The 20,844-nt window shown below is 39.0% G+C and overlaps 1 protein-coding gene across 23 annotated transcripts in view; it reads right to left on the bottom strand.

Annotated features, from left to right (window-relative positions):
• Positions 1-20,844, bottom strand: part of EHBP1 (EH domain binding protein 1) — a 225,538-nt gene that overhangs the window by 39,991 nt on the left and 164,703 nt on the right. For 4 of the 23 annotated variants that reach the window (XM_065059180.1, XM_065059194.1, XM_065059185.1 and 1 more), the window contains 4 exons: positions 12,679-12,826; positions 5,635-5,751; positions 2,669-2,796; positions 1-13 (listed from right to left, as the gene is read on the bottom strand). The exon at positions 1-13 is cut by the window's left edge and continues 129 nt beyond it. In XM_065059180.1, the coding sequence (XP_064915252.1) occupies positions 1-13; positions 2,669-2,796; positions 5,635-5,751; positions 12,679-12,826 (406 nt within the window). The remainder of the gene's footprint in view (positions 14-2,668; positions 2,797-5,634; positions 5,752-12,678; positions 12,827-20,844) is intronic. The other 19 variants (XM_065059190.1, XM_065059202.1, XM_065059195.1 and 16 more) reach the window with 7 other exon arrangements.

The following is a 20,844-nucleotide window of genomic DNA, read 5'->3' as shown; positions in this document are numbered from 1 at the left end:
CTGTTCCATTCTGCTAGGAAAAAACCCAGACACACAACAGTTTCTTTTGTTTACAAATGGGAAGACACAAATTCGAAATGTACGTTTCAGTGAGGGGACGGGATGCAGCTTTTGCAAAGAGGATTTCACAGCTCAGGCTGCAGTTTATATAGGATGAAAGTATCAGCTGCAGAAAAAAAGGAGAAGAGTGATTAATTTTTCTTTTTTGCTTAATGTGTGGTGGCAACGACTGACTTTTTGCTATGTGGGCACGCTCCTGCAGGACTCTCTACTTAACAGCCAGCCCTATTAATTGTGTCCGGCATTTGCCAGAGATTCCGACTTTAAATGAAAAATCACTCCTTTGCGACTTTGATTTGCCAAGCGCCATGCATGCTGCTGCCAAGTAGCGGCATCTCTACCCCTGAACACGATCTGTATCATTTTAAAAGCGTGTTGCCTTTAGCCCTTCTCCCTGCCCGGTAAAGAAATCTGTCATTTTCTGTAGTCCCACAGACTTGTATGACAAGAAGAACTAGTTTCTAATTTTATGCCCATTGAGATAAACCACTAATGCTGGATGAAGGCTAAAAGGTAGGATTATAATACTACCCCACTGAACTGCATTTCATCAGCTATAACTTTCCAAAGCCAGATTTGTAAGTAAGCCCTTTACAGCTAAGGAAACTACAATTATCTTTTCCAGGGCTTCCTATGTTAATACTGGTAACAAATTCAAATGGTTCTATCAACACGAAATATCCCAGAAGACTGAACCACCGCAGTGTGTGGAAACTGCAGATACCGAGGTGCTGTGTAGCAAACAAATATTTCATTTTATACCTAATCTTTTATTATTTTTATTAAGTGTTTTGAAAGTAAATAGGGAAAGGCTAAGATGCATGACTAATAGCTAAGCCTGCTGAATGCTGAAACTGGTTATCAAAAGCTACCAAGACTTTGCCCTTCCTCTGCATTGAGACAATCGGTAATGAGGGAGTTCTCCAATGGCCTATTCTCTGGCCTCAAGGAGGCCGGGGATACACAATCCCCAAGGGAAGGTAACAGTTTATCCTTTTCCACAAACACAGAATGCCTCATTTAGAAACGTGTAAACTGCATTTTATTAAAAAACAAATCCACCTCAATGCCGAGAGCTCCATGAGAACAGATGGACACCATATATTCCCTATAATGCCGCTTTCCAGCTCTTCCTTAGAAAGATGTACACAGAAATAAACTGTTAAGTTACGCCTTTTGTGGGAGTACCTTAAAAAAAAACAACCCAAAACCAAACTCCTTCACGGAAGCTTTTCCTAATGAGAAATACCATTTTCGTCAAGTTAGGTGATACCAAATTATCTTAAGAAGCGGCCCATGTGTCATTTGTCAAACTAAGCTTAAAAAAAGTATTGCTCGTATGCTCTGGATGAGTTTTCAGCTGCACTAATCGGGTGGTTATGACTCTGGTTAAATAAAAGGTGGTTTCCTGTTATTAGCACAATAACCATCTGACAGCCTAAACCAGAGTCTTTACCAAAATAAACAAACACGACTAATTTTTTAGGTCTGGCAACATGCTAAAATATTAGTGTGATTAGCCAGTAAATCCCATTTTAAGAAACCTTTTTATGACTGGGGACTTCTGCCACTTTACAAATGTATTCCTCTAAGCCCACTAATTCAGTTAGCCTTTTCAATCCATTGCATTATTCTTGGGCCAGCTTCATTTTGCATTAAATCCACTGCAGAAAGCTAAATTGAACGCAAAAATCAGACTTGATCCAGGCTTCCTTTTGTTCAAAGATAGAGACCGAAAGTCCTCTGCTGCTGCCACACACTTTCATCACCAATTTATAGGAACCGACAGTGCAAGGGAAAAGCAATGAAAGTCATTGTTTTGGGACTTCAAAGCATCTCTGTATCTGGGGAAGGAAATCCTTTCAGTCAGCAGTGCCTTCCCCCCAGACTGCAGGTGGGTGAAAAGTTATACCCAACTGGAAGTGCCCCAGAGCCATAGGGATATTAATGACATACAGGGACTATTTAAAAAAAAAAAAAAATAATAGTAAGAACGCAAGGGGTCTAATCAAGAAAATGAAATGAAAAACTGATTGGTGTGCACTTTATGCTGAAGTGGTGAACATCAAGAATAGGCGAAACGACCACATAGTCGTGTCTATTTTTCTCAGAAGCACTTGTTGTCAAGCACCCAAGTATGTATGCCTTTAAAGTGTACCACAGCTTAATTTTAATGGAGAAAACACAGAGGGTCAAGCTTGAAAAGCGAAGCAAATCACTGAGAGTCCAATCCTGTTCCCGTTAAAGTCAGGGAGAATCTTGCTGCTGATTGCACCAGCAGCAGGATGGAGCCTGCACTGTATTTCTGAATTAAGTGACAACCTGAGCAATAAGAACTGAGAAATGCTACTTATATCTCTTACTGCTATGCCAACAACAAGTATCAAGATCAAAAAAAAAAAGAAAAAAAGGAAAATGTGTTGATTAAGCAACAGGAACAACAGGAAAACATCCAGTGCATTGCAGTCTATGCAACTGCACTGCCATGAAGATTTTTAGCATTTCCTACTGTTAAGGATTTGATAAGAAATCATTTTCTTCCTCACAAAGTACAAACCCAAAATCGGAACATACAGGTACCGAGACAAAAGCATTAATCAAAACTTACCTTAATGTCTTGCTCTGAGCTATCAGTTACAGCTTTCTGAGTAGCACTGGAGAGTGAATTTGCCACCTGTGGCTGAGCTTCTAGGAGCTTCTTCAGCTTCAAATCCACCAATTTACTGTTTTGTTCTGCTAAATATGCAAATACCACATACAACAGAGTGAGATGCATTTAAATGCAGAGTTGCTACAACAATGCAGCAATGTAAGAAGTAGATTTCATTCACTTTGCTATCATTTCAAACTGAAAAAGTAAAAACTAGAGGGAATTTGGTTTTTTGTTTGGTTGGGTTTTTTTTGCTATTTGGACTGGTGTAGACTTGTGTAATGTACACAGATAATGACTAAGTTCTCTCAAAATATATATATATATGTAGACAGCAGATGAAAAAACAGAAAGCCAACAATATTTACTTTAAGTTACTCCCAACTTGCACATAGCTATACTTTGGTATAAAAACACACTTAAAGAACCATTTATTTTAAGATGACAGATAACAATTTATCACAGATTCTAAGTACTAATAACCCCTCTAGTTTATAAACTACTACTTCATCCTAAGGATCCCTGGCACAGCTTCTCAACATTAAAATTTCAGTATGAAAAGAGACAGCTTGCTAGTAATATTTTACTATGATTTATAGAATACATTGAAACCGTGAGACCCTTGGTAACTGCACTGAAGGGGCAAATTCAAAAATCTGCTGAAGCCCCCAAATTTTTTTATCAGTTTTAGCAACTTGGATCAGAGCCCAAAGAAACAAGAGTCGAGAATTTTACCTCCCAATAATGCTCATTCTGTACGTGACCGTTGACTATATGAATTTGTAACACACCTACACACACAGTTACCTACACATACACACATAATAAGGAGAAAGGTGTTAATAACAAACCACAGCGCAGGTCTATGGAGCTAACCCTGGGTAGGAAGGCAGAGTAATGCTACACAGAAGCCCCCAGACATACTCTACATGCAGCACCATGCGAGAAATCACCCCTGAAATACAGCGAATGAAGCATCACCTGTGTATGTTATACATGTACTTCTGGGCTTTGGGTCAAACAAACAGAAGTTGCTACATTTTTCTATAGGCAGCCTGAGTTTTTCACCACAGGCTGGTAACCTCTAGCTGGTGTGGGAAGTGAAGCCATGACTTTTGCCACACAGATTCTTCCAAGGTTTGGAGTGCTCCAATTCATGTTAACCAAAGTATTTTTGGCATGCTGGCAATCAAATGACGCGGGCCTGCAGCAGCAGCGGGCTGGGCTGGGTGATGATGAAGGATAGTTTCCCTTTCCTCTGGCACACCCAGTCAGGGTGCCCTTAATTGAGGCTCACATGCAAGCACATGCACATTTGCATGCATTTATACACAAACATCATGTAATAACTGCGATATAAGAGGCTGACATTTTATCAGATACATTCGCAACAGTGTACGATAGCAGTACTGAGAAATACAGACAGATGCCATCTTTAAAACCAACAACCAGCAGTAAAAAAAACTTTTAAAAGTTTTTTCTTCTTGAGAGAGATGGGAGGGACTAAGATTCAGCAGGGGACAAACAAATTAAGATGGTCATTGTAAACCTAAACGTGAAATGCCCCTTACAGTTTTGAGTTTTGGTGCTCCCAGGAGATTTAGCCTTCATTAGAACTTGGTATGAATTGGCAGAATCCCTCTGAAATCTGTGTACACTGATTTCTATCACAGCGTTAGACTGCTTTCTGTATTATTGCCCATTCCCTCCCCCAGTCATTTGTCCCTCTGGCTACAGTGCAGACTGAACTGCAACGTGATGTCCCAGGTGTTTTCCAGAATGTCTTCCCATGGTGGAGTTGAGGCATTGGATAGTGCGTTTATACCCCTGAGAAGGCAACTCTCAAGAAAAAAGGCCCACAGAAACAACTATTGGTAAGTCACTGGGGCTGTGTGACAGGAATATTCATTTACTGATTTCCTATTTCTCCTAAAATGAACCAGTATTTATTAGAAAATTATTTGACATGATTCTGCTTTAAATCAGCTTAATTCAAATGCTGGAAACACTAAATATATTTTCTAATGTGTTTGGAAATCCTCAAATAGAAGAACAAAAAACCACAAAACCAAAAACAAAGGACATGACTCAAATCTTTATCATTAAAAAAAAGACTAGAAAGAAGGTGCTATATATATTCATCACGGTTGTTTAAATTTACAAAGAGCAAAAACTAAATGAAGTATTTTGATTTAATATATTATGGGCTACAAACTTGGGCCAGTGGCATGGGCAAAACCAAGCCAGAGGATGCTGTAAGAAGTTCTCTCTCGTACTGCCTTTATCCTGACGCTGAATTGTGCTTTCCACACTTCTCTGGGATGGAGCTGACTTGCTCCCTTCAATGCTTTTATTTATTAAAAACCTATTACCTGAACTTTTGTAAATAGGACTAATTCCATTCAAATTTATACCTCCATGTCCCCACCGGAACAACAAGGTATAAATACAAGAACTGTCCCTCAGGAAGGAGCTGGAGGGATAACAAGCCTACATGGAAACACAGACACATGTTTGCTCCTCTCCACTGGGCACATGGACCAGGATGTCAGTGCAGAGAGGGGCAGCTGTACTCACCAGTGAGCTGTGCTCACTCCTCTGGCCTCTCTACCTTGCTTTGCTAGGACAATCCAAGCAGGGAGATTTCGGGTGGCTCTGCTTTACCAGTCTGGCCTGGGGTCTCCTTCCCCACAAAACAGCATGAAAGATTTAAATCTGCTATTGTTGGAAATAATGATGTTGCTGATTTTAAATTTCAATTAAGTGCGAATGCAAAATATTAAAAAAGAACAAGCGTTAGGGTTTAAAAGACCTGAAAAGGCATAAAGGAACAAAGCTATGACAGAGAAGCAGCACATTAATACTTATATGATGATGGAGTGTTAGTCATGCACAATACACAAAATAGTCATTATTTAAATTACCCGTTGAATCAAGGTCATTTTCTAGGTTAGTAAGCTCATCTCCACCTCCAGTAACAGAGCATTCAGGAACTTCTTCGTTAGTATCTATCTCAATATTATCATCATCCTCATCCTCATCTGTAGGAACACAGCATTAAGGTTAGTATTTTCTTACATACATGCACCACATCACTAAAAAAAAATAAATACTTCAGAGAACAAGCTGAGTTATGATAAAAATGCAAATCATTAAATAAGTCTGGAAGGAGATTTTACTCTGTCCACTCACAGATTTATCTTTAAACTGATGCAATTCAATACACACACAGGGGACTCTGCTGGAAACTCCTGCTACAATAAAGGTAGAGTCTGGCCTCAGCAGTGGCTGTTCTCTGTGCTGAGTCTCTGGCTAACTCTGAAAAGCACACATGCTTTTCCTTATAACTTGAGCCAAAATAATTTCCCCTAGGCTCCCAGTTCTCTATAAGGCAGGATGGGTGCCGAAGCTGGCATACGGCAGGTTTGGATGGGTCTGGCCAGCAGAAGCACCTGGGAGCTGCAGTCTCTTGAGAAAGGCAGTAGCTCTGGGTACTGAGTTCCCAGCTGGGTGAGACTTGCTGCTCCTTACTTTGCACAATATATCACAGACAATATATCACCATACCTTGCCTGGGTGTTAGCTTCTCCTGCCATGTCTACTACAAGGAGGAAAACTACCACCTGGAACATCACGCTAAGCAAAAGCTGACCTCAGTTGTAGCAACAGCACACTCACAGATTACTGCACCACTCTGAATCAGCATTGTTTGCAAGCTGCATACATTTGAAATAAAATAATAAATTTTAATTATACTTTATATTTTTACGGGATCTTTCTACCAAGTTTCTCAGAGCAGCTTGTGAATATCACTTGTAAATGAGCCTCATAATGTTTCATGAAGTAGGCGATTATTATAATTACAATTATGATGATGGTGTAGGTAAATTATGGCACAGAAAGAGTAAGTAACCTCAGGAAGATCAAATAGCAAGTGCTGAATTGTGAAGCAGATGCCAAAAAAGAATCCTGACTCACATTTTCAATACAAATATATAATGAAATTAAAGTCCATAAAAGCTAGATTAGTTCTTTCAAAGCATGTAGTTGCATTGTATTTACTCACTTTATTCTCATATCAAATGCTATCCACACTTGTTCAGACTTATACAATTTTTTTTCCTACATATGTATGAATGCATGTAAAAATGACAAAAAAGAGAAGGCTGGAGTGTGTCTGGAGAAAGATGACACATATAGCAACTAAAGGAACTTTAGAACACTTCATAATAGGAAAAAATACTAATTATAATTACATAAACAAAAAGGATTCTAAATAGAGTACCAAGATGCTGTAATCCTGAATGCCAGAAGTTTGGACCAAGATTGGTGCTGAACACTCATCATCTGTCTTTGAAATACACCAAAACCTCATCCCCAGACCTGAAGTTTGCACTTCAGGCCCATGTTCCATGTCGTAGACAGGAAGGTCATACAGTTATTTCTTTTCATTACCTTTTATCTCCACAGTCCCTATAATTCCCATTTTTGGAGTCTGCTGAATTTTTTTATCTGTCTGCTACTCTTTTCTAACAAGCTGCTCCCTCAACTCCTCTGTAACTAATCAACGTCTTTCACAGACCTCTGCCAATTCAGGGTAAGGCTCTTGCTGCGACAGACAGGAGCAAAGAAGTTTCCACTTCAGTGTCTCATTCAACATCTGTTGCATGTATGATGCAGCAGCAGTCTGTAAAGTAGAAACCTTCAATTTCAGCTGACCACAATGACTTCCCTGGGCTCCTCTCCACTTACTCTCAATGGTCCCTGGAAGAGTCAGTGTTCTTCCAAACTGCCCCACCTTGAGCCAGATGGATGGAGAAGAATATCTCTCCCCAACCAAACCAGGATCTTGTGACCAGACCTGGGACCTGACAGATGGTGCTTCAGGTTTACAACTGGGTGGGCAGAAGCACCCAGGACTCCCTGTGACATCCTTTCTGTTGCCACTTAAATTCACACAGATGGTTCTGTGACCTGGACTTGCATTGATTCAGGTAGTGCAGAGGCAGGTGGTGGACAAAGCAGAGGGGCCCACTGTGATCATCATGGAGAAAGGAATGGGGCACAACATAGACTAAAGAGAAAACAGAGAATGGTAAAGCAGCAACAGCAGCAATTCTGAAGTTTTGAATTTTCCTCAAAGAATCTCTACCTTTTATAATGAGGAATCAGACTTCTCACATGATTTTAAACCCTTCATGATGGTGTCAGAGAAATTCAGGCCACAGTGCTCCCAAACACACACTGAAAGCGTGACCTGGCTAACAGCAGCAGAGGGCCATGGACACTTGGAAGAGGTCAAGGAGAAAGAAAGAAGGACACTGCCGTGACAGAGGGAAGCCAAAACCACTGTGAGCCTAGGGGCAGGAGCGACCTTCCAAAGCATCCAAAGAGGTCAGCTCACAAGGTCAGCTCACAGTCATTCAGCAGGATGCTGGATGCGTCAAAACAATCCAAACAAGATGACAGGGTTTAAGACTGCTGCATACTAAGGGAATGCTTATATTAGATTATTTGATTTCCTTTAATTTAATATAGTGAGATGAGATCAGAGGCACTGTCTTTGACACCACCATTTTAGGTAACAAAAGAGACGAGAATGTCGAAGACACCAGTTCCTAGTGTCAGATCATGACCTGACCTAGTATTTAATTTAAAGTTAGCAGGCTTTGACTGAATATTATTATCAGAACATTTACACTTCATTAAAAAAATCAATTTAAAACATTCATTTGAAGTAATTTGAGAAATTTTCAAATATCTTTCAAAATCAACAGATTACTTATTTTAAACCACTCTAGTTCCCCTCTTCCCCCCGCCTTTTTTTTCCAGTCCAATGTTCTTTCAATGTATTAAAAAGGGAAATGTGTTTAGGGAGCATGTTGCAACAAGATTTTGCAATTATAAATGATAAAAGGAACAACATGACGAAGAGATAACAGATATCTTTTATGAAAAGAACAAATTACTAGTGTGAAAAACTGAAACCACTTGGTCTAGAACCAGGGCACACACACATTCAGTGAGTACTAAAGAAATGCTTCCTTGAAAAGTATGTAAATGTGGATGCTAGAAAGACAGCAAAGCTTCACTGTGTCATGATGAAGCAAACAGAATTAAAGATAAAGGTTTAAGTTATCAACTAAACAGCACTGACCACTATCCACACGGCCTGGACTGAAGAGAGATAAATAAGAATCTTCTTGAACCAAATGGAAATGCCAGAATATTGGTGGAAAAAAGATCCACAGGCATTTCATAGCTCATATGTCTTACTGTTCAACTTAAGTTTAGGCTTAATTTGTGGCTAAACTGATATTCTATTGACTTGGTTGAAGCTTGTCCACATGTGATGGAGTTGCAGCAGATTACATCAATTTCTAGATGAAACCAAAAAGGTACAGTTTTCACACAGAGGTAAAAGCATTGATGGGTTTTGGATCACATTACTGGGAGAAGCGTCTACAAGGTGCCACGGGAGCTGCATGAACAGAACTTGCTCTTTAGGGAAGATGCCTCCAGGATTGTCTCTGGGAAATGCTTCAAGCTTGCAAATATTCAGATATTTGCTTTATTTACTTTCAGGTACAGAGTTCACTTTAAGGCTACAGGATGGGACAGGAGCATCTGAACAGTAATAAAGGAAGTAAAAGAGGGGAATAGAAGAACTGCAGAGCTAAAAAGAGATTTCAGGACAAGAAAGTATAGCAGTAATTGCCTACCGATTCAAATACTGCCTGTTAAGAATATTAAATAATGGACTTAACACTATTCTATGAGTTGGAGGGTAAGCATGGTGAGTAAGCCTGAGCTACCATGTACCTTCCCTCTAAATCATTGCCTCGGAAGTAAAATCTGTAACATAGCCAGAAAACTTTAAGCATACAAGTGCAATGCAATGCCAGTGGGCTCTCTGTGGTGAGTTTTTTAATGGCAGCACACCTTTCCAGCTTTTGGTATTAATTCCAAAATTTTTGAAAACTTTTTTTCTCTTACAATACATTTGGACGTTGCTTCTCCTATGTTTTTCCCTCCCTGCTCCTCTAACATCTCCTTTCTGTGCCATTCTTGTGTTCGCTGCCTTCTCCCTTCCCAGTTTTGCCTATTTTTAGTACTTTTTCACCAAAGCTGTTTCACACTATACTTGTTTTACCCTCTGTCCTCTCCATTGTTCCCTCCCTCCACTGCCTATGCACCACCTCTTGATCTGAGCCACATCCTCACAAAGACGCCATCTCAAATAAAGGATGGAGATGTGCCAGAGAGTAAAGAAAACACACTACCCAAATCCCACAAGAGTCAACGGGTGTCCAACTGCATGGGGACAATATCTAGATAAGATGTCAGTTCCTTTGTCCCATTGCTGCTGGGAAAAATGAGGGTATTTGGATTCCTATCTCAATACCGTCCCTGGACCCATCTCAAGGCATCCGCTTATCAGCCTGAAGCTAGTGGGACATCTAATAAATGCGAAGCTGCCATCCCAAACCCTCTGGCAGTTGGCAGGAAAAAGTATTTTCTGTCTCACATGCCAAATAACCTATGAAAAGGACTGGATTTCATAGCAAAGGATCCTGCTTATCCAGGAAAGTTTCAACTTGCCATAGGCGTTTGAGTTTTTCAGACCATGATTAAATAAAGCCTTTTACCAGAGAATGTAGCACTAGTGCCAAAGCATGAAACTCTTAATGAGCATATAGGAACACTGAAAGAGATCACATTTTCACCTACAATAGTGAGCAAGAAGTTAGCCTTTAAAAACTCCAAAATCTCACAGCTGAAATATCACTTTTTTCTGGAATAACTGAATCGAGAGAAAAACTATTTGGTACATTCCTTTTCGTAAATTAAAACGTAGCAATCAATGCAAAAGGAGAGATTAATGAAGGATAATGGACAAGAGAGCTTGGAAGATGTTATTATAAGCTTGTCTTGGGTATCGTATAGGGAATAAAGGACTATACACAGAAAAAAGCCTACTACATGTGAATGCTGTCAGAGGCAATATTCAGTTGTAGTAAGGAATCTGTGTATTAAATCCTAATGTCTGGTGAAAATATATGAAAAATACTAAACCTAGAAATAATTATCATTTATTTGGTTTATAAAGAGTTGGTGTCATTTCACAGAACTACTCCATTTTAGAAGAATTAATTTCTTGATTGGTGTGGTAGAAGTATGTGGAAAATGTGCCATAAGGGAAGCTTTTTGAGAATGAATAAGTAGAAGGAGGTGCTATAAAATGCACATTGACATGAAAAGAGAAAAGACGAATAAAAGGAGACATAAAACGAAAACTGGAAGTCTGAAATAAGTTCAAATAGCTTCGTCAAAAAACTGTATAAATAAAGAAAAATCAAAGTAGGAAACAGAAACCAAGTACATAACTTCAAGCACATTCAACAGTAGGAAGCATTGAAATTGTTATACTGTACAAAACCCAACAAGTATAGTGTCAATAACTTTATAAACAAGTTGTCATCAGTACTGATACTGTCTCCTACTTTAATAACACCGAAACTCTCTGACTGCATATGCAATCTATATGTATAAATACTTCTTTTTTTTCATTATATATGCACAATGTGCAGTTACGTCTGAGACTGTTTATAAACTGAATGAAGGGCAGGAATAGCAATGAAAAAAATTCAGAGGAAAATGTGAACAGGTAAGGCCACACCCCAGAAAGCACCACACCAGGTTATTTAGCAACACTACAAGTGTGACACTGTAACAAAATAGGGCAACTACCACCCAGGTGAGCACTCAGGATATACCCAGAAAACGTACCTTACTTGGAGGGGAGAAATGACAGTAACAGCTATGCACAGGCACGATAAAACAATGAGGAGGAAGTGATCAAATAATGTAGGATGGGGAGTACTAAATTGTGAAAAGGGATGAAGGACACCATAGTCTGTTTAGTATACAAGTCCTGTGCAACTTTGCCCAGCCTGTCTTGCTCCCTCCCCATCGAGGATGTAATTTCCCTATTTATCACAAAAGAGTTATCTTAGCAAGCTTGGTTTATAAGGCAAAGTGAGAAAAACTGAAGACCAGACCCAAAGGGAGACGTACAACTAACCGCTTTTCTCTTTGGTGTTAAATGGAACAGAAGTGCAGGGTTTAGGGTGCAATAAGACTATATTTAAATAGATATGCACATAAAATACATGTAGTAGAGAAGAAAAATGTATTGTTGTTGAATCTACGTGCATTGTGAATGTAAGGCTGGATTTTCCTGACACTTTGGCTTACAATTGAGTGTTAGCATGAGAAACACAATTTTCCCTTAGAATACGTAGAAGACACTAAAAGAGCAAGAAGCCTGTAATGGAACATGTGCTCAGCACCCATTTGAGCTTGAGTGACATTACATTACTCCAGCTTGTAGCATTGTCAGGTATATGAATTTTAATGACATTTCGAAGTCAGTTTAATAACATTATAGCAATATTACAACTCAAAATCTGTAAAGGCAAGTGGTATGTCAAAAGATTGCCATTTAAAATCAAAAGGTTTTGCCCTCACCTCCCCTGGGTTGCCTTTAAAATTGTCTTGCCCAGCAGTCTTTTGAATACATTTTATACAAAATAAAGTTTCTTAAGTATTTCTAACGTTTTCCCCCCAAATTATGTCCATGCTCCTATATAAAAATATATATGTATTCAACCAACAATCATAAAATACTAAAAAACCGTGGGTAATGACAAATCTGTAAATAATGGGCCAATACGAGCTACTTGTTCCCATACCATCTTTTTTTTTCAATCACATATCTGCTCTTCTTTTAATTGTTGGAAATGAAGTGACACAGCACTGATTTAGGAAACGTATCTACAGCCAGGTCTTGTGATATGTGCACCCGATGAACAACAACGTTTTGAAGTGTGAATAGAAGTGATATCCAAAAAGGTCTCTGGTTTCTAGGTTACCACAGGAATAATACACAAGGTTCCTCAGCTCACCTCCAGATGCCTTTGACCTTTCTTTCAACTTTTCTGCAGCCATTTCAGTGTAGCTAGGAAGTTCTGACATCTTCACTCCAGATCGAGCTTCTGCTATTAGCTGACGAGCTCTCTCTCTCAGCTGCCGATGCCGCTCTTCATCTTGCTGCTAAGATATATTGAACAGTTGCCAACTCAGTAATTGACAGAAATGCAATTTCATTCTCAATCTGATCATCATGATAGTAACTGGTTTACAGCATGGTGCTTGGCCCACATTATAAATAGGATGCTCCATATCAGTTGGGTGTCACAACACAATTTTTAAAGACATCCATGAATCAGATTTTTTCTTAAAGCATCCCCCAAATTATTAATGCATTAGAAACCTAATTATTTGCAATTTAAATAATTTATAAATTATATTCTATAAAAATACCTTGATGAAAATTTTCAGACACTTTTATCTCAAAGCAGTAGCTACAAAAAGTTTTACGGTGGCTATAAAAATGGTTTTACTAAATGGAATTACTTGTTTGAGTAATATTCTCTCAAAAAACTGAAATGAGAAGCCAGATGTTGCTTTCAGTTACTCCAATCACCAAGATGATTTCAAAGTGTAAAGTGACATCTAATCTGAGGCACAGAAAGGAATCTAATCCTTCGACTCCAATGGATATATCTTTAAAAACAAACAAACACCCCCCCCCAATTAAACTAATGAAAATGAATAAAAGAAAAAAAGATGCCAGAGCAGAAAAGACTTCACATCTCTTTAAAACATCCTACTAGTGGGGCTTTGCTCAGTTAAGTAAAGAGATCATATTGGAACTATCCCAGATAGCACTGTCCCACTAAAGGTTCATAACTATCTTAGAAGCACGGTAATATTTCAGTTACATAAATACGCAAAGTTCTACAGCATTAAATTTTGGAAAAGACTAACCTACCATACTAAAAATTGTTAATAAAAAATGTTTAAACATATTTATAAGAATCAATTAAAATATAAGGGAAACAATTTCAGTTTTCACCTTAAAACTACATTTTGTTTTTTTTTCAAAGTTAGGACTCTTTTCCCCCTCCCCACATTATTATAAATGCTTGTAGGGGTAACAAAGTCAGCATTTGGCTTTAAGTCAAACCTGCCAATAACTTCATATTATTGACATAATGACCAGGAAAAAGCCCAGGTACAAGCAGTTGACCTGAACTAAGTGGAATATAACAAACTGCCTAATTTTGGAGAGCTGTCCTGGCAGCTTTCCCACCGACCCAGAAACACAGCACCCCACACCTGCAGATGCTGCTGAGAGCTACTGCTCAGTGCTATTTAGTTTAAGCAATCATTAATAAAACAAGCACAAAATACTAATTAGGTACATTCTACCCATTTCCATGTAAATTGTTTGTTTGTAGCTATTTACTCAGCATTGTTCTCAGCACAATAGGAAAAATGCAAATGACTGAATCAGAATGCAGCCCTAATGGGACTTTCTGTTTATAACCATTAGCCCAGAGGTGTGCTGTTAATTCAATCCTCAAGCAGCAAGATTTAGCCTCATTAACAGCTTGCATGGGCAGGTTACAACTCATAAAACCCTACAGTAAACAAAGTATATGGACACAGCACAATATCTTGTCTCTGAGTGACAGAACCCTGATTCCCTATCAGATTGCCTTGATTTACTTTTCTCCTAATGTCCTTCCCTCGGAAAGACAATTCTGCCCGGGCCCTGCAAGGCAGCGGGATGGCACATCGGCTTTGTTTGCTTTCTCTCTTTTGAACTTCCCAGAAGGCACAGAGCAACAGTTCTATAAAAAAAAACTTATTTGGTAAAGTACACATTAGAAAAGACAACTGGAAAGCTTCCCCCCCTGCTCCTAGGCACTATAATAGATCAATTTAATTTAATTTCTAGCTAGCCAATTGATACAGCAACCGATTTTATTTTGACCTGCGGTATTCGGTAACATAAATCACATTCAATTTTACATGAAATAAACCAGCACAAATCTCTACTATTTGTAATTCCTGGGATACAGGAACTTGTGGGTTTGATTTAAATTACATTTAAGAAGGAATGTGCAAAATTTATTTCAAGATTCCTATGTGGTTTAACATCAAACAATTTAATCTACCATAGCTGCCGTAGTTTAAAATAAGGCCAGTTGCGTGTTTGTGACAAACGTGCCCTAAACTGAGCCGGCTGACTCCCCCCTTTCCTTCTCTCCCCTCCTCCTGAAAGAGAACTTGTATCCTGATTTATTAGCATAGTCATTAACATCCCGGGGATCTCCAAGCAAACACAGATTATTGTGGCTTGTGTTTGTGCTGATTAAGCCAATAATCACCAGTGGAAAAAGAGAAAAAACAGCCCAGTTCTCGCTTAAATTCAATTCAGGTATTTGAACCCCCAGTTACTGAGCCTGGCAGGGGGAACACTGATGGAAGGAGCAATGAAACTGAGAGCAGAAAAGTAGGTAGATAAAGTTTTGAGGTACAAAACAATTATTAAACAGCAAGTCAGTCCCCTAGATTTTGGAAAGGAAAGCACTCGGGAGAAGTGCAGAGTCATGAACAGATATTTAAAAGAAAAAATAGACACAAAAAGAAGCTCCACACCAAGAAAGGACCATGCAAACACATATACAACATTTTTTTGCCTGCACAGTTGAAGATAAAACTCGGTAAAATCTTTCACCCTCTGGCATGAACCTACTAACATGCCAAAGAGACATTAAAGTTTGCTCTGCTATTTTCCCCCAATTATTTTGTAATGGTCTAAAAACCTGCCACGCAGATGCACAGCGAGGAAAACTTCACCATTTAAGGACAAACTCTTCAAGAATAAGTAATGTAATTCCTTGTTTCCCTCCTATAAAAATGTATTGGTATGCAATTTTTATATTTCACAGTTCACCGACATCTCGGCAAGCTTTCTTCCACTGCTTCAATGGTGCTACTTTTAATTTTATCCTCCTTAGTCCTAGTAATTAAAGTGATCAGCAGTGGCATCCCAACGGCTTTGACACAGCTACAACCCCCTAGCAGACTCTGGTTTTTAAGGGTAAGGGGAAGAAAAAAAGGCCGGGAGTTTCATTTCACTGGAACAAGAAAATCAAGCTTCTCCAATCCTCAATTTTATCCAATTGTTCTTTCAGCAGCCTTTGGATCTTAAGAAACAAATAAAAATGGCTGCCATTAGGGGGTCCTTTTTGTACTTGCCGCAGACGGCAATGACTGACATTACTTTGGCCAAAAATGATGCTGTGGATTTGGGAAGGTGAATTTGAATGTGAAACACTGGCGGGGCAGTTCCCGAGATCATTACCCAGCCAGCGATGCCGCTTCACGGCATCAGAAGCTGAGAGCTGACCAACTCAGTAAAATATTGAGAGTGGTGGAGTCTTGCAGGGACAAAAACCCAATAACAACAACGAATAAACACCACACCAAAAAAACAGCCACCCCCATAAAACCCGTCTCCTTAAATCAGTAAAAATTCTGCTATCTTCTCATGTTTTCTAAAAAAGAAACCAAAACCTCTGCTAGGGATTTTCCGTCATCCTTTGGCAGAATTTTGGGAGGATGCAAACTGAGTTTACACCAGAAGTCTGGTAACATATTATCTTCTCCCTATAAAAAATATAACCCGTGAGCTGCATTTATTTGATGTTTAAAAAGAAAATTCTTTATCATGTCCACAGACTGGGGGGGGGGGCGGGAGGGGGGGAAATGTGGTAAATTAGTGATACTCCATAGCAACAAAATTAAACCAGAATTGTACCTATAAGGGGGAGTGATTCCTGTAGATGTAGGTTTCAAAATTGTCTGTGGTCTGCCCTGAGTGCACAGTACATTTAAGAGAAAGAACTTGACTGCCACCTCTTTCATCATCAGACAGGAAGAACGGCTCTGTTACTAGCCATTCAAAAAGAAAAAGACTTCTGTGCTTGTCCAGAGGCAAGGATTACCAAAATGCACCTATTCAGTTAGTAGAGAAGACAGAATAAAAAATAATAATAATAAAAAAAAATTACACGAGCTTTAAAGGTTTTGGGCAGACTGGGTTTTACTGTGACCTTGATTGGCTCTTGTTTGAGTAAATAGGATTTGGGATGAAACATTAAAACTGTTCAGCAGATCTTTTCAAAACATTTCAAACTTTACTTATGTTGGTTTGTAATATAACCAGACATGCTTGTAAATGGTCACACCTGCTCATTTCTCTGGGGATGGCCTGATCTCTGCCTTTTCTAACAAAGAAAGGATGGGAGAAAAAAAACCCAACCAGCCTTTCTTGTTGAAAAACAGAGTGGAAAGTCAAAATCTTTCTCAAGTTTGTCCCATCTGGTCAGATTAAATCTTTGATCACCCTGGGGACGACATTTATGTTTGGTCTCTCCTACCGTTTCAGAACAGCTCCAAATACACAGGTAGCAAGCAAAATATGAATTGCTAAGCAGGGATCACTTGATGTAAACAAAAGTGGCTTTGGACTTCTGTGGCTAGTAGGAAGTGGTCAGCAAAGAAAGACATAAATATCTTGGGTATTTTCTGCCTGGTGTCTTCATCAGGTAACCTACTACCAATAAACTGTATATAGCTTGAAAATGTTTTTTCACGAATGTATATCACAAAAAGTATCAAATCACTTGTCATAAAGAAGTAGCTATTGGCTTACGACCTATGATACTGATGGACTAGCTAGATAAGACAAAAGGAAAATAGAAGTAGCCCAAAGTCTAAAGCTGGAAGAATCACAATATTGTAACAAAACTGTCCCCTTTAAGAAGAAAAAAAAAAAAGCACCCCCAAATTCACAATAAAATGGGGCTGTGTAGCTGTAAAATGGAAAACATCTCCTTAAATCTAAGAGTTATTTTTAAAGAAATGTTAGCCAGCTTTTTCAAATGTTTATTTCTTTTTTTAGTATTATCTATGTTGTTCTGGAAAACCTACAATTCACTTGGTACAATATTTCTGATGTGAAGAATATTGGCTGCAGAAAAACAATCCATTAGTAATTTAATGCCTTGTGTCATTGTGAAACTGAGAAACTCCTACTTTACTGAATAAAAAAAAACATATATAGATATATTTGAAAAAAGAACGGCTGACTAAGTAAGTATCACCTTGTGCTACATCCAAGGCCTCTTGCTGGTTGTCTGGCTGCTCTTTTGTAGGCAAAAAGGAGCTGAACGCTCTCTGGCTCCTTAGATCTGGCCCAACAAATGCACTGCCAGTCATGCACATGGATCCAGCTTAAAACCCAGTGTGAGCCTAAAAGAAGCTAGTCAAACTGGCACCTACTCATGCAGAAGGAGATAGATTTGTCATGACAGGCTGATTATTCAATGTAAAGAAACAGTTTAGCTTTTCTAATCTGGTACAAATACATCTTTCTCAGAGAAAAAAGTAAAAGGTCTAACAGTTCAAGTATTTAAAGTAAAGAAACCAACAAAAAAATTGTAACGTCAAAGTGAACCATAGCTATTTGTGCTAGAGCATTCTGCAAAACAGCCCTGCAGTTCTACTCAGATAAATAAGATTTAACCCGTTTAACCCTTTAGGAGTTGCACATCTATGCGACGATCAAGGCGAGCATTTCTATTTCACACTGCACTTGCCTCTATGGCAAGTTTTAAGGAACGGCTGAAACACCTAATTCCCAATACACTTTCTGTTTTCCTGCTCTTCTCGCTCGCCTGCACCGATACCAAAAGCAAAGCGCTTTCCTGGTGAACAATGCGAGGGCAGCCCTGCCTACTGCCGGGTCTCCCAGGGAAGATCCCTGAGAAAGTCGATCTAAACCCAAAGCAGCGACAAAGCCCTCCGTTAACTTCTTCCCTGGAATTTTCTCTGCTTACGCAAGTTTGTGTTCTCCCTCATCTGGGGAGTATAATTAAGGACAACAATCACCTAAGGCGTCGGGATGCAGAAGCTTGTTACGCCTGTCACCGTAATTGTCAATGCTGTTGGCGTTACCCACAAACAGGGTCTCAAGTATGCAGGCTGAGAAATATTCTGAGACAGTGCCACCACACATACAGGGCATAATGTCCTATCAGAGATCAATCCTCTAAAGATGGTATTTTCTATGCCTTTCCCTAGCTGAGTTACAGACAGAAGTTAAAGAAAGCTGCTTACTCATTGTAGGAGTCAACATTCGTCGAGCTCCACTTAAGGGATTTTCTCTTGTGTAAACTTGATTTTATAATTAAAAAAAAAAAAGTGGTGTTATGAAACAAAGACTTTTGGCAAGTGTATGGGATGCGTAAGCTGGAGAGCAGCATCTTTCAGACTGCCATCCTGGGAAGCTTCCCTGTCAGGCAGGCAACACCGCGCCAAGGGAGGAGGACGTGCCCTTCTGAGGAATGCTCCCGGTTCACTCCCAGCCGAACAAAGCCGAGCGGGCTGCAGGGAGCCTCTGAAAGTTGGTTCCCCCCTCCCGCCTCTGAATTTTCAGGGGAGGGTGGTGGGATCCCAGTCTGCTTGCATGTGATGAGAATGGACAGAACAAGCTCAAATTCTGTGCCTCCTTGGATCCTATTTTGCAGGGTTGTTTTCTTTTTTTTTTTTGAAAATGTCCTGCAAACTGCTGGCAGCTTGTTTTTTAATGGAAAATACCAATCGCCTAGGATCTATACCTAGCCTTTTGCCAATAATGAGAAAACTTCACCTTCTGTCCCCAGCAATTCTTAGGAAATCTTTTGCTGTTATTCCTACAAATCCAATTACAGATTGTTGAGTAGCTAGTGGAGTAAGCTTATTGAGGAGTGTCACATCACTAAGTCGTGCGTATGTGTTTCAGTTTGTAATGTGGTCTGAGCCGCTGTAGAGGTGTCAACTTAAAATGCAAGTAAGTAGCAGAACAGGGCTAATCCCAGCCACTACTCCCCTGCAGCCAAATTGTAGCGCAATGAATGACAGTGGAAATGCAAAGATGCCACTGTGCTTATCACACACAGCCAGATGGTGGACCTGGATCAATGCACACATGCCACGATCAATGCATTTGATAAAGAATTAAGAAGAAAACTGTACATGTTATCAAAGAACTTGTACATGGCATAATTATGATTCTGCATGTGCTTACTGATGATATTGGAGACTCAGAGGCAGGTGATAATGAAACTGATAGGAAGAAATAGCTTAAAGGCTACAGCATATGGCCTCAGCACTAAGAAATCTTGTCAAATAGTTCAGAAAGCTTTTTTAACTGTTATTACAGGCTGCTCATAGTGCAAGCTGGTGGCAACGTTTTAATTTTTTTTTTTTTTTTAAATATGAAATGTCAAAAAGTTACAAAAGCTGTACTTTTCAGAACGATTCAGAAAATAATTAAGACGCTATTGTGTTTTAAATACAGCAAAAAACCCTACAAGTAGAGAGAACATTCACAATTTTTGGAGTGGTGATGGTTGTGCATTTTTTAATATATATATATAATTCTTTGTTCCTGAATAAATTTCTTTAGACTTTGAGGTGGCTTGTGGCAGTTTAAGGAAGGTATCCGGGTAGCACTTTGCATTCAGCATGTCATTTTCTACAAGATACAGTTTCGATATTATTTCTTGTCAAATGTAGAGTTTTCCCTGTTACTGTTTGTGCTCTGTCAGTTGCATTACAGCCACCTTGGTTGTAAAAGAAGGTGATTAAAAAATTGCAGAAAATAAAGTCTAAAGTAATAAAAAAAAAGCATATAGGTTTATAACGTATAAAAGGTACCTAAAATACAAATTCTCATGCTCCAGTTGATAGATGAGCTGTCTAATCAACGCCTGGACGTAACTTAAGTGCTCTCATTAGTGTGAAGACCTTCAGGCTAAATATGACTAAATCCCTTAAAAATTGCTTCTGCAATAGAAAAATCCCCCTTACCATTTTCCTCTGCCTAAATCATATCAATTAAAAAGAGAGAGAGGGAGAGAGGCATTTTCACATGACTTTGTCTTAACTGACACTCAAAAAACTATCTGCTGAATCCAGTTTAAAATGTTTCAGCAAAAAAAGTTCATTAGCAACCAAAGAAACAAAAAATCACGCTGAGTTTAGTTTCTCTTTCACTTTAAACCCGGATCTTTAATCAACGCTAAGGCGTATAATGCCCATTGAATCCTTTTCCTTATTTTTTTCAACCCCAAATATTTAATCAACAGTGCAGTTTTACATTAAATTAG

This window comes from Columba livia, chromosome 3 (genome assembly GCF_036013475.1).
Source record: "Columba livia isolate bColLiv1 breed racing homer chromosome 3, bColLiv1.pat.W.v2, whole genome shotgun sequence".
Taxonomy (NCBI): domain Eukaryota; kingdom Metazoa; phylum Chordata; class Aves; order Columbiformes; family Columbidae; genus Columba; species Columba livia.
This window is presented reverse-complemented; position numbering and strand designations above follow the sequence as displayed.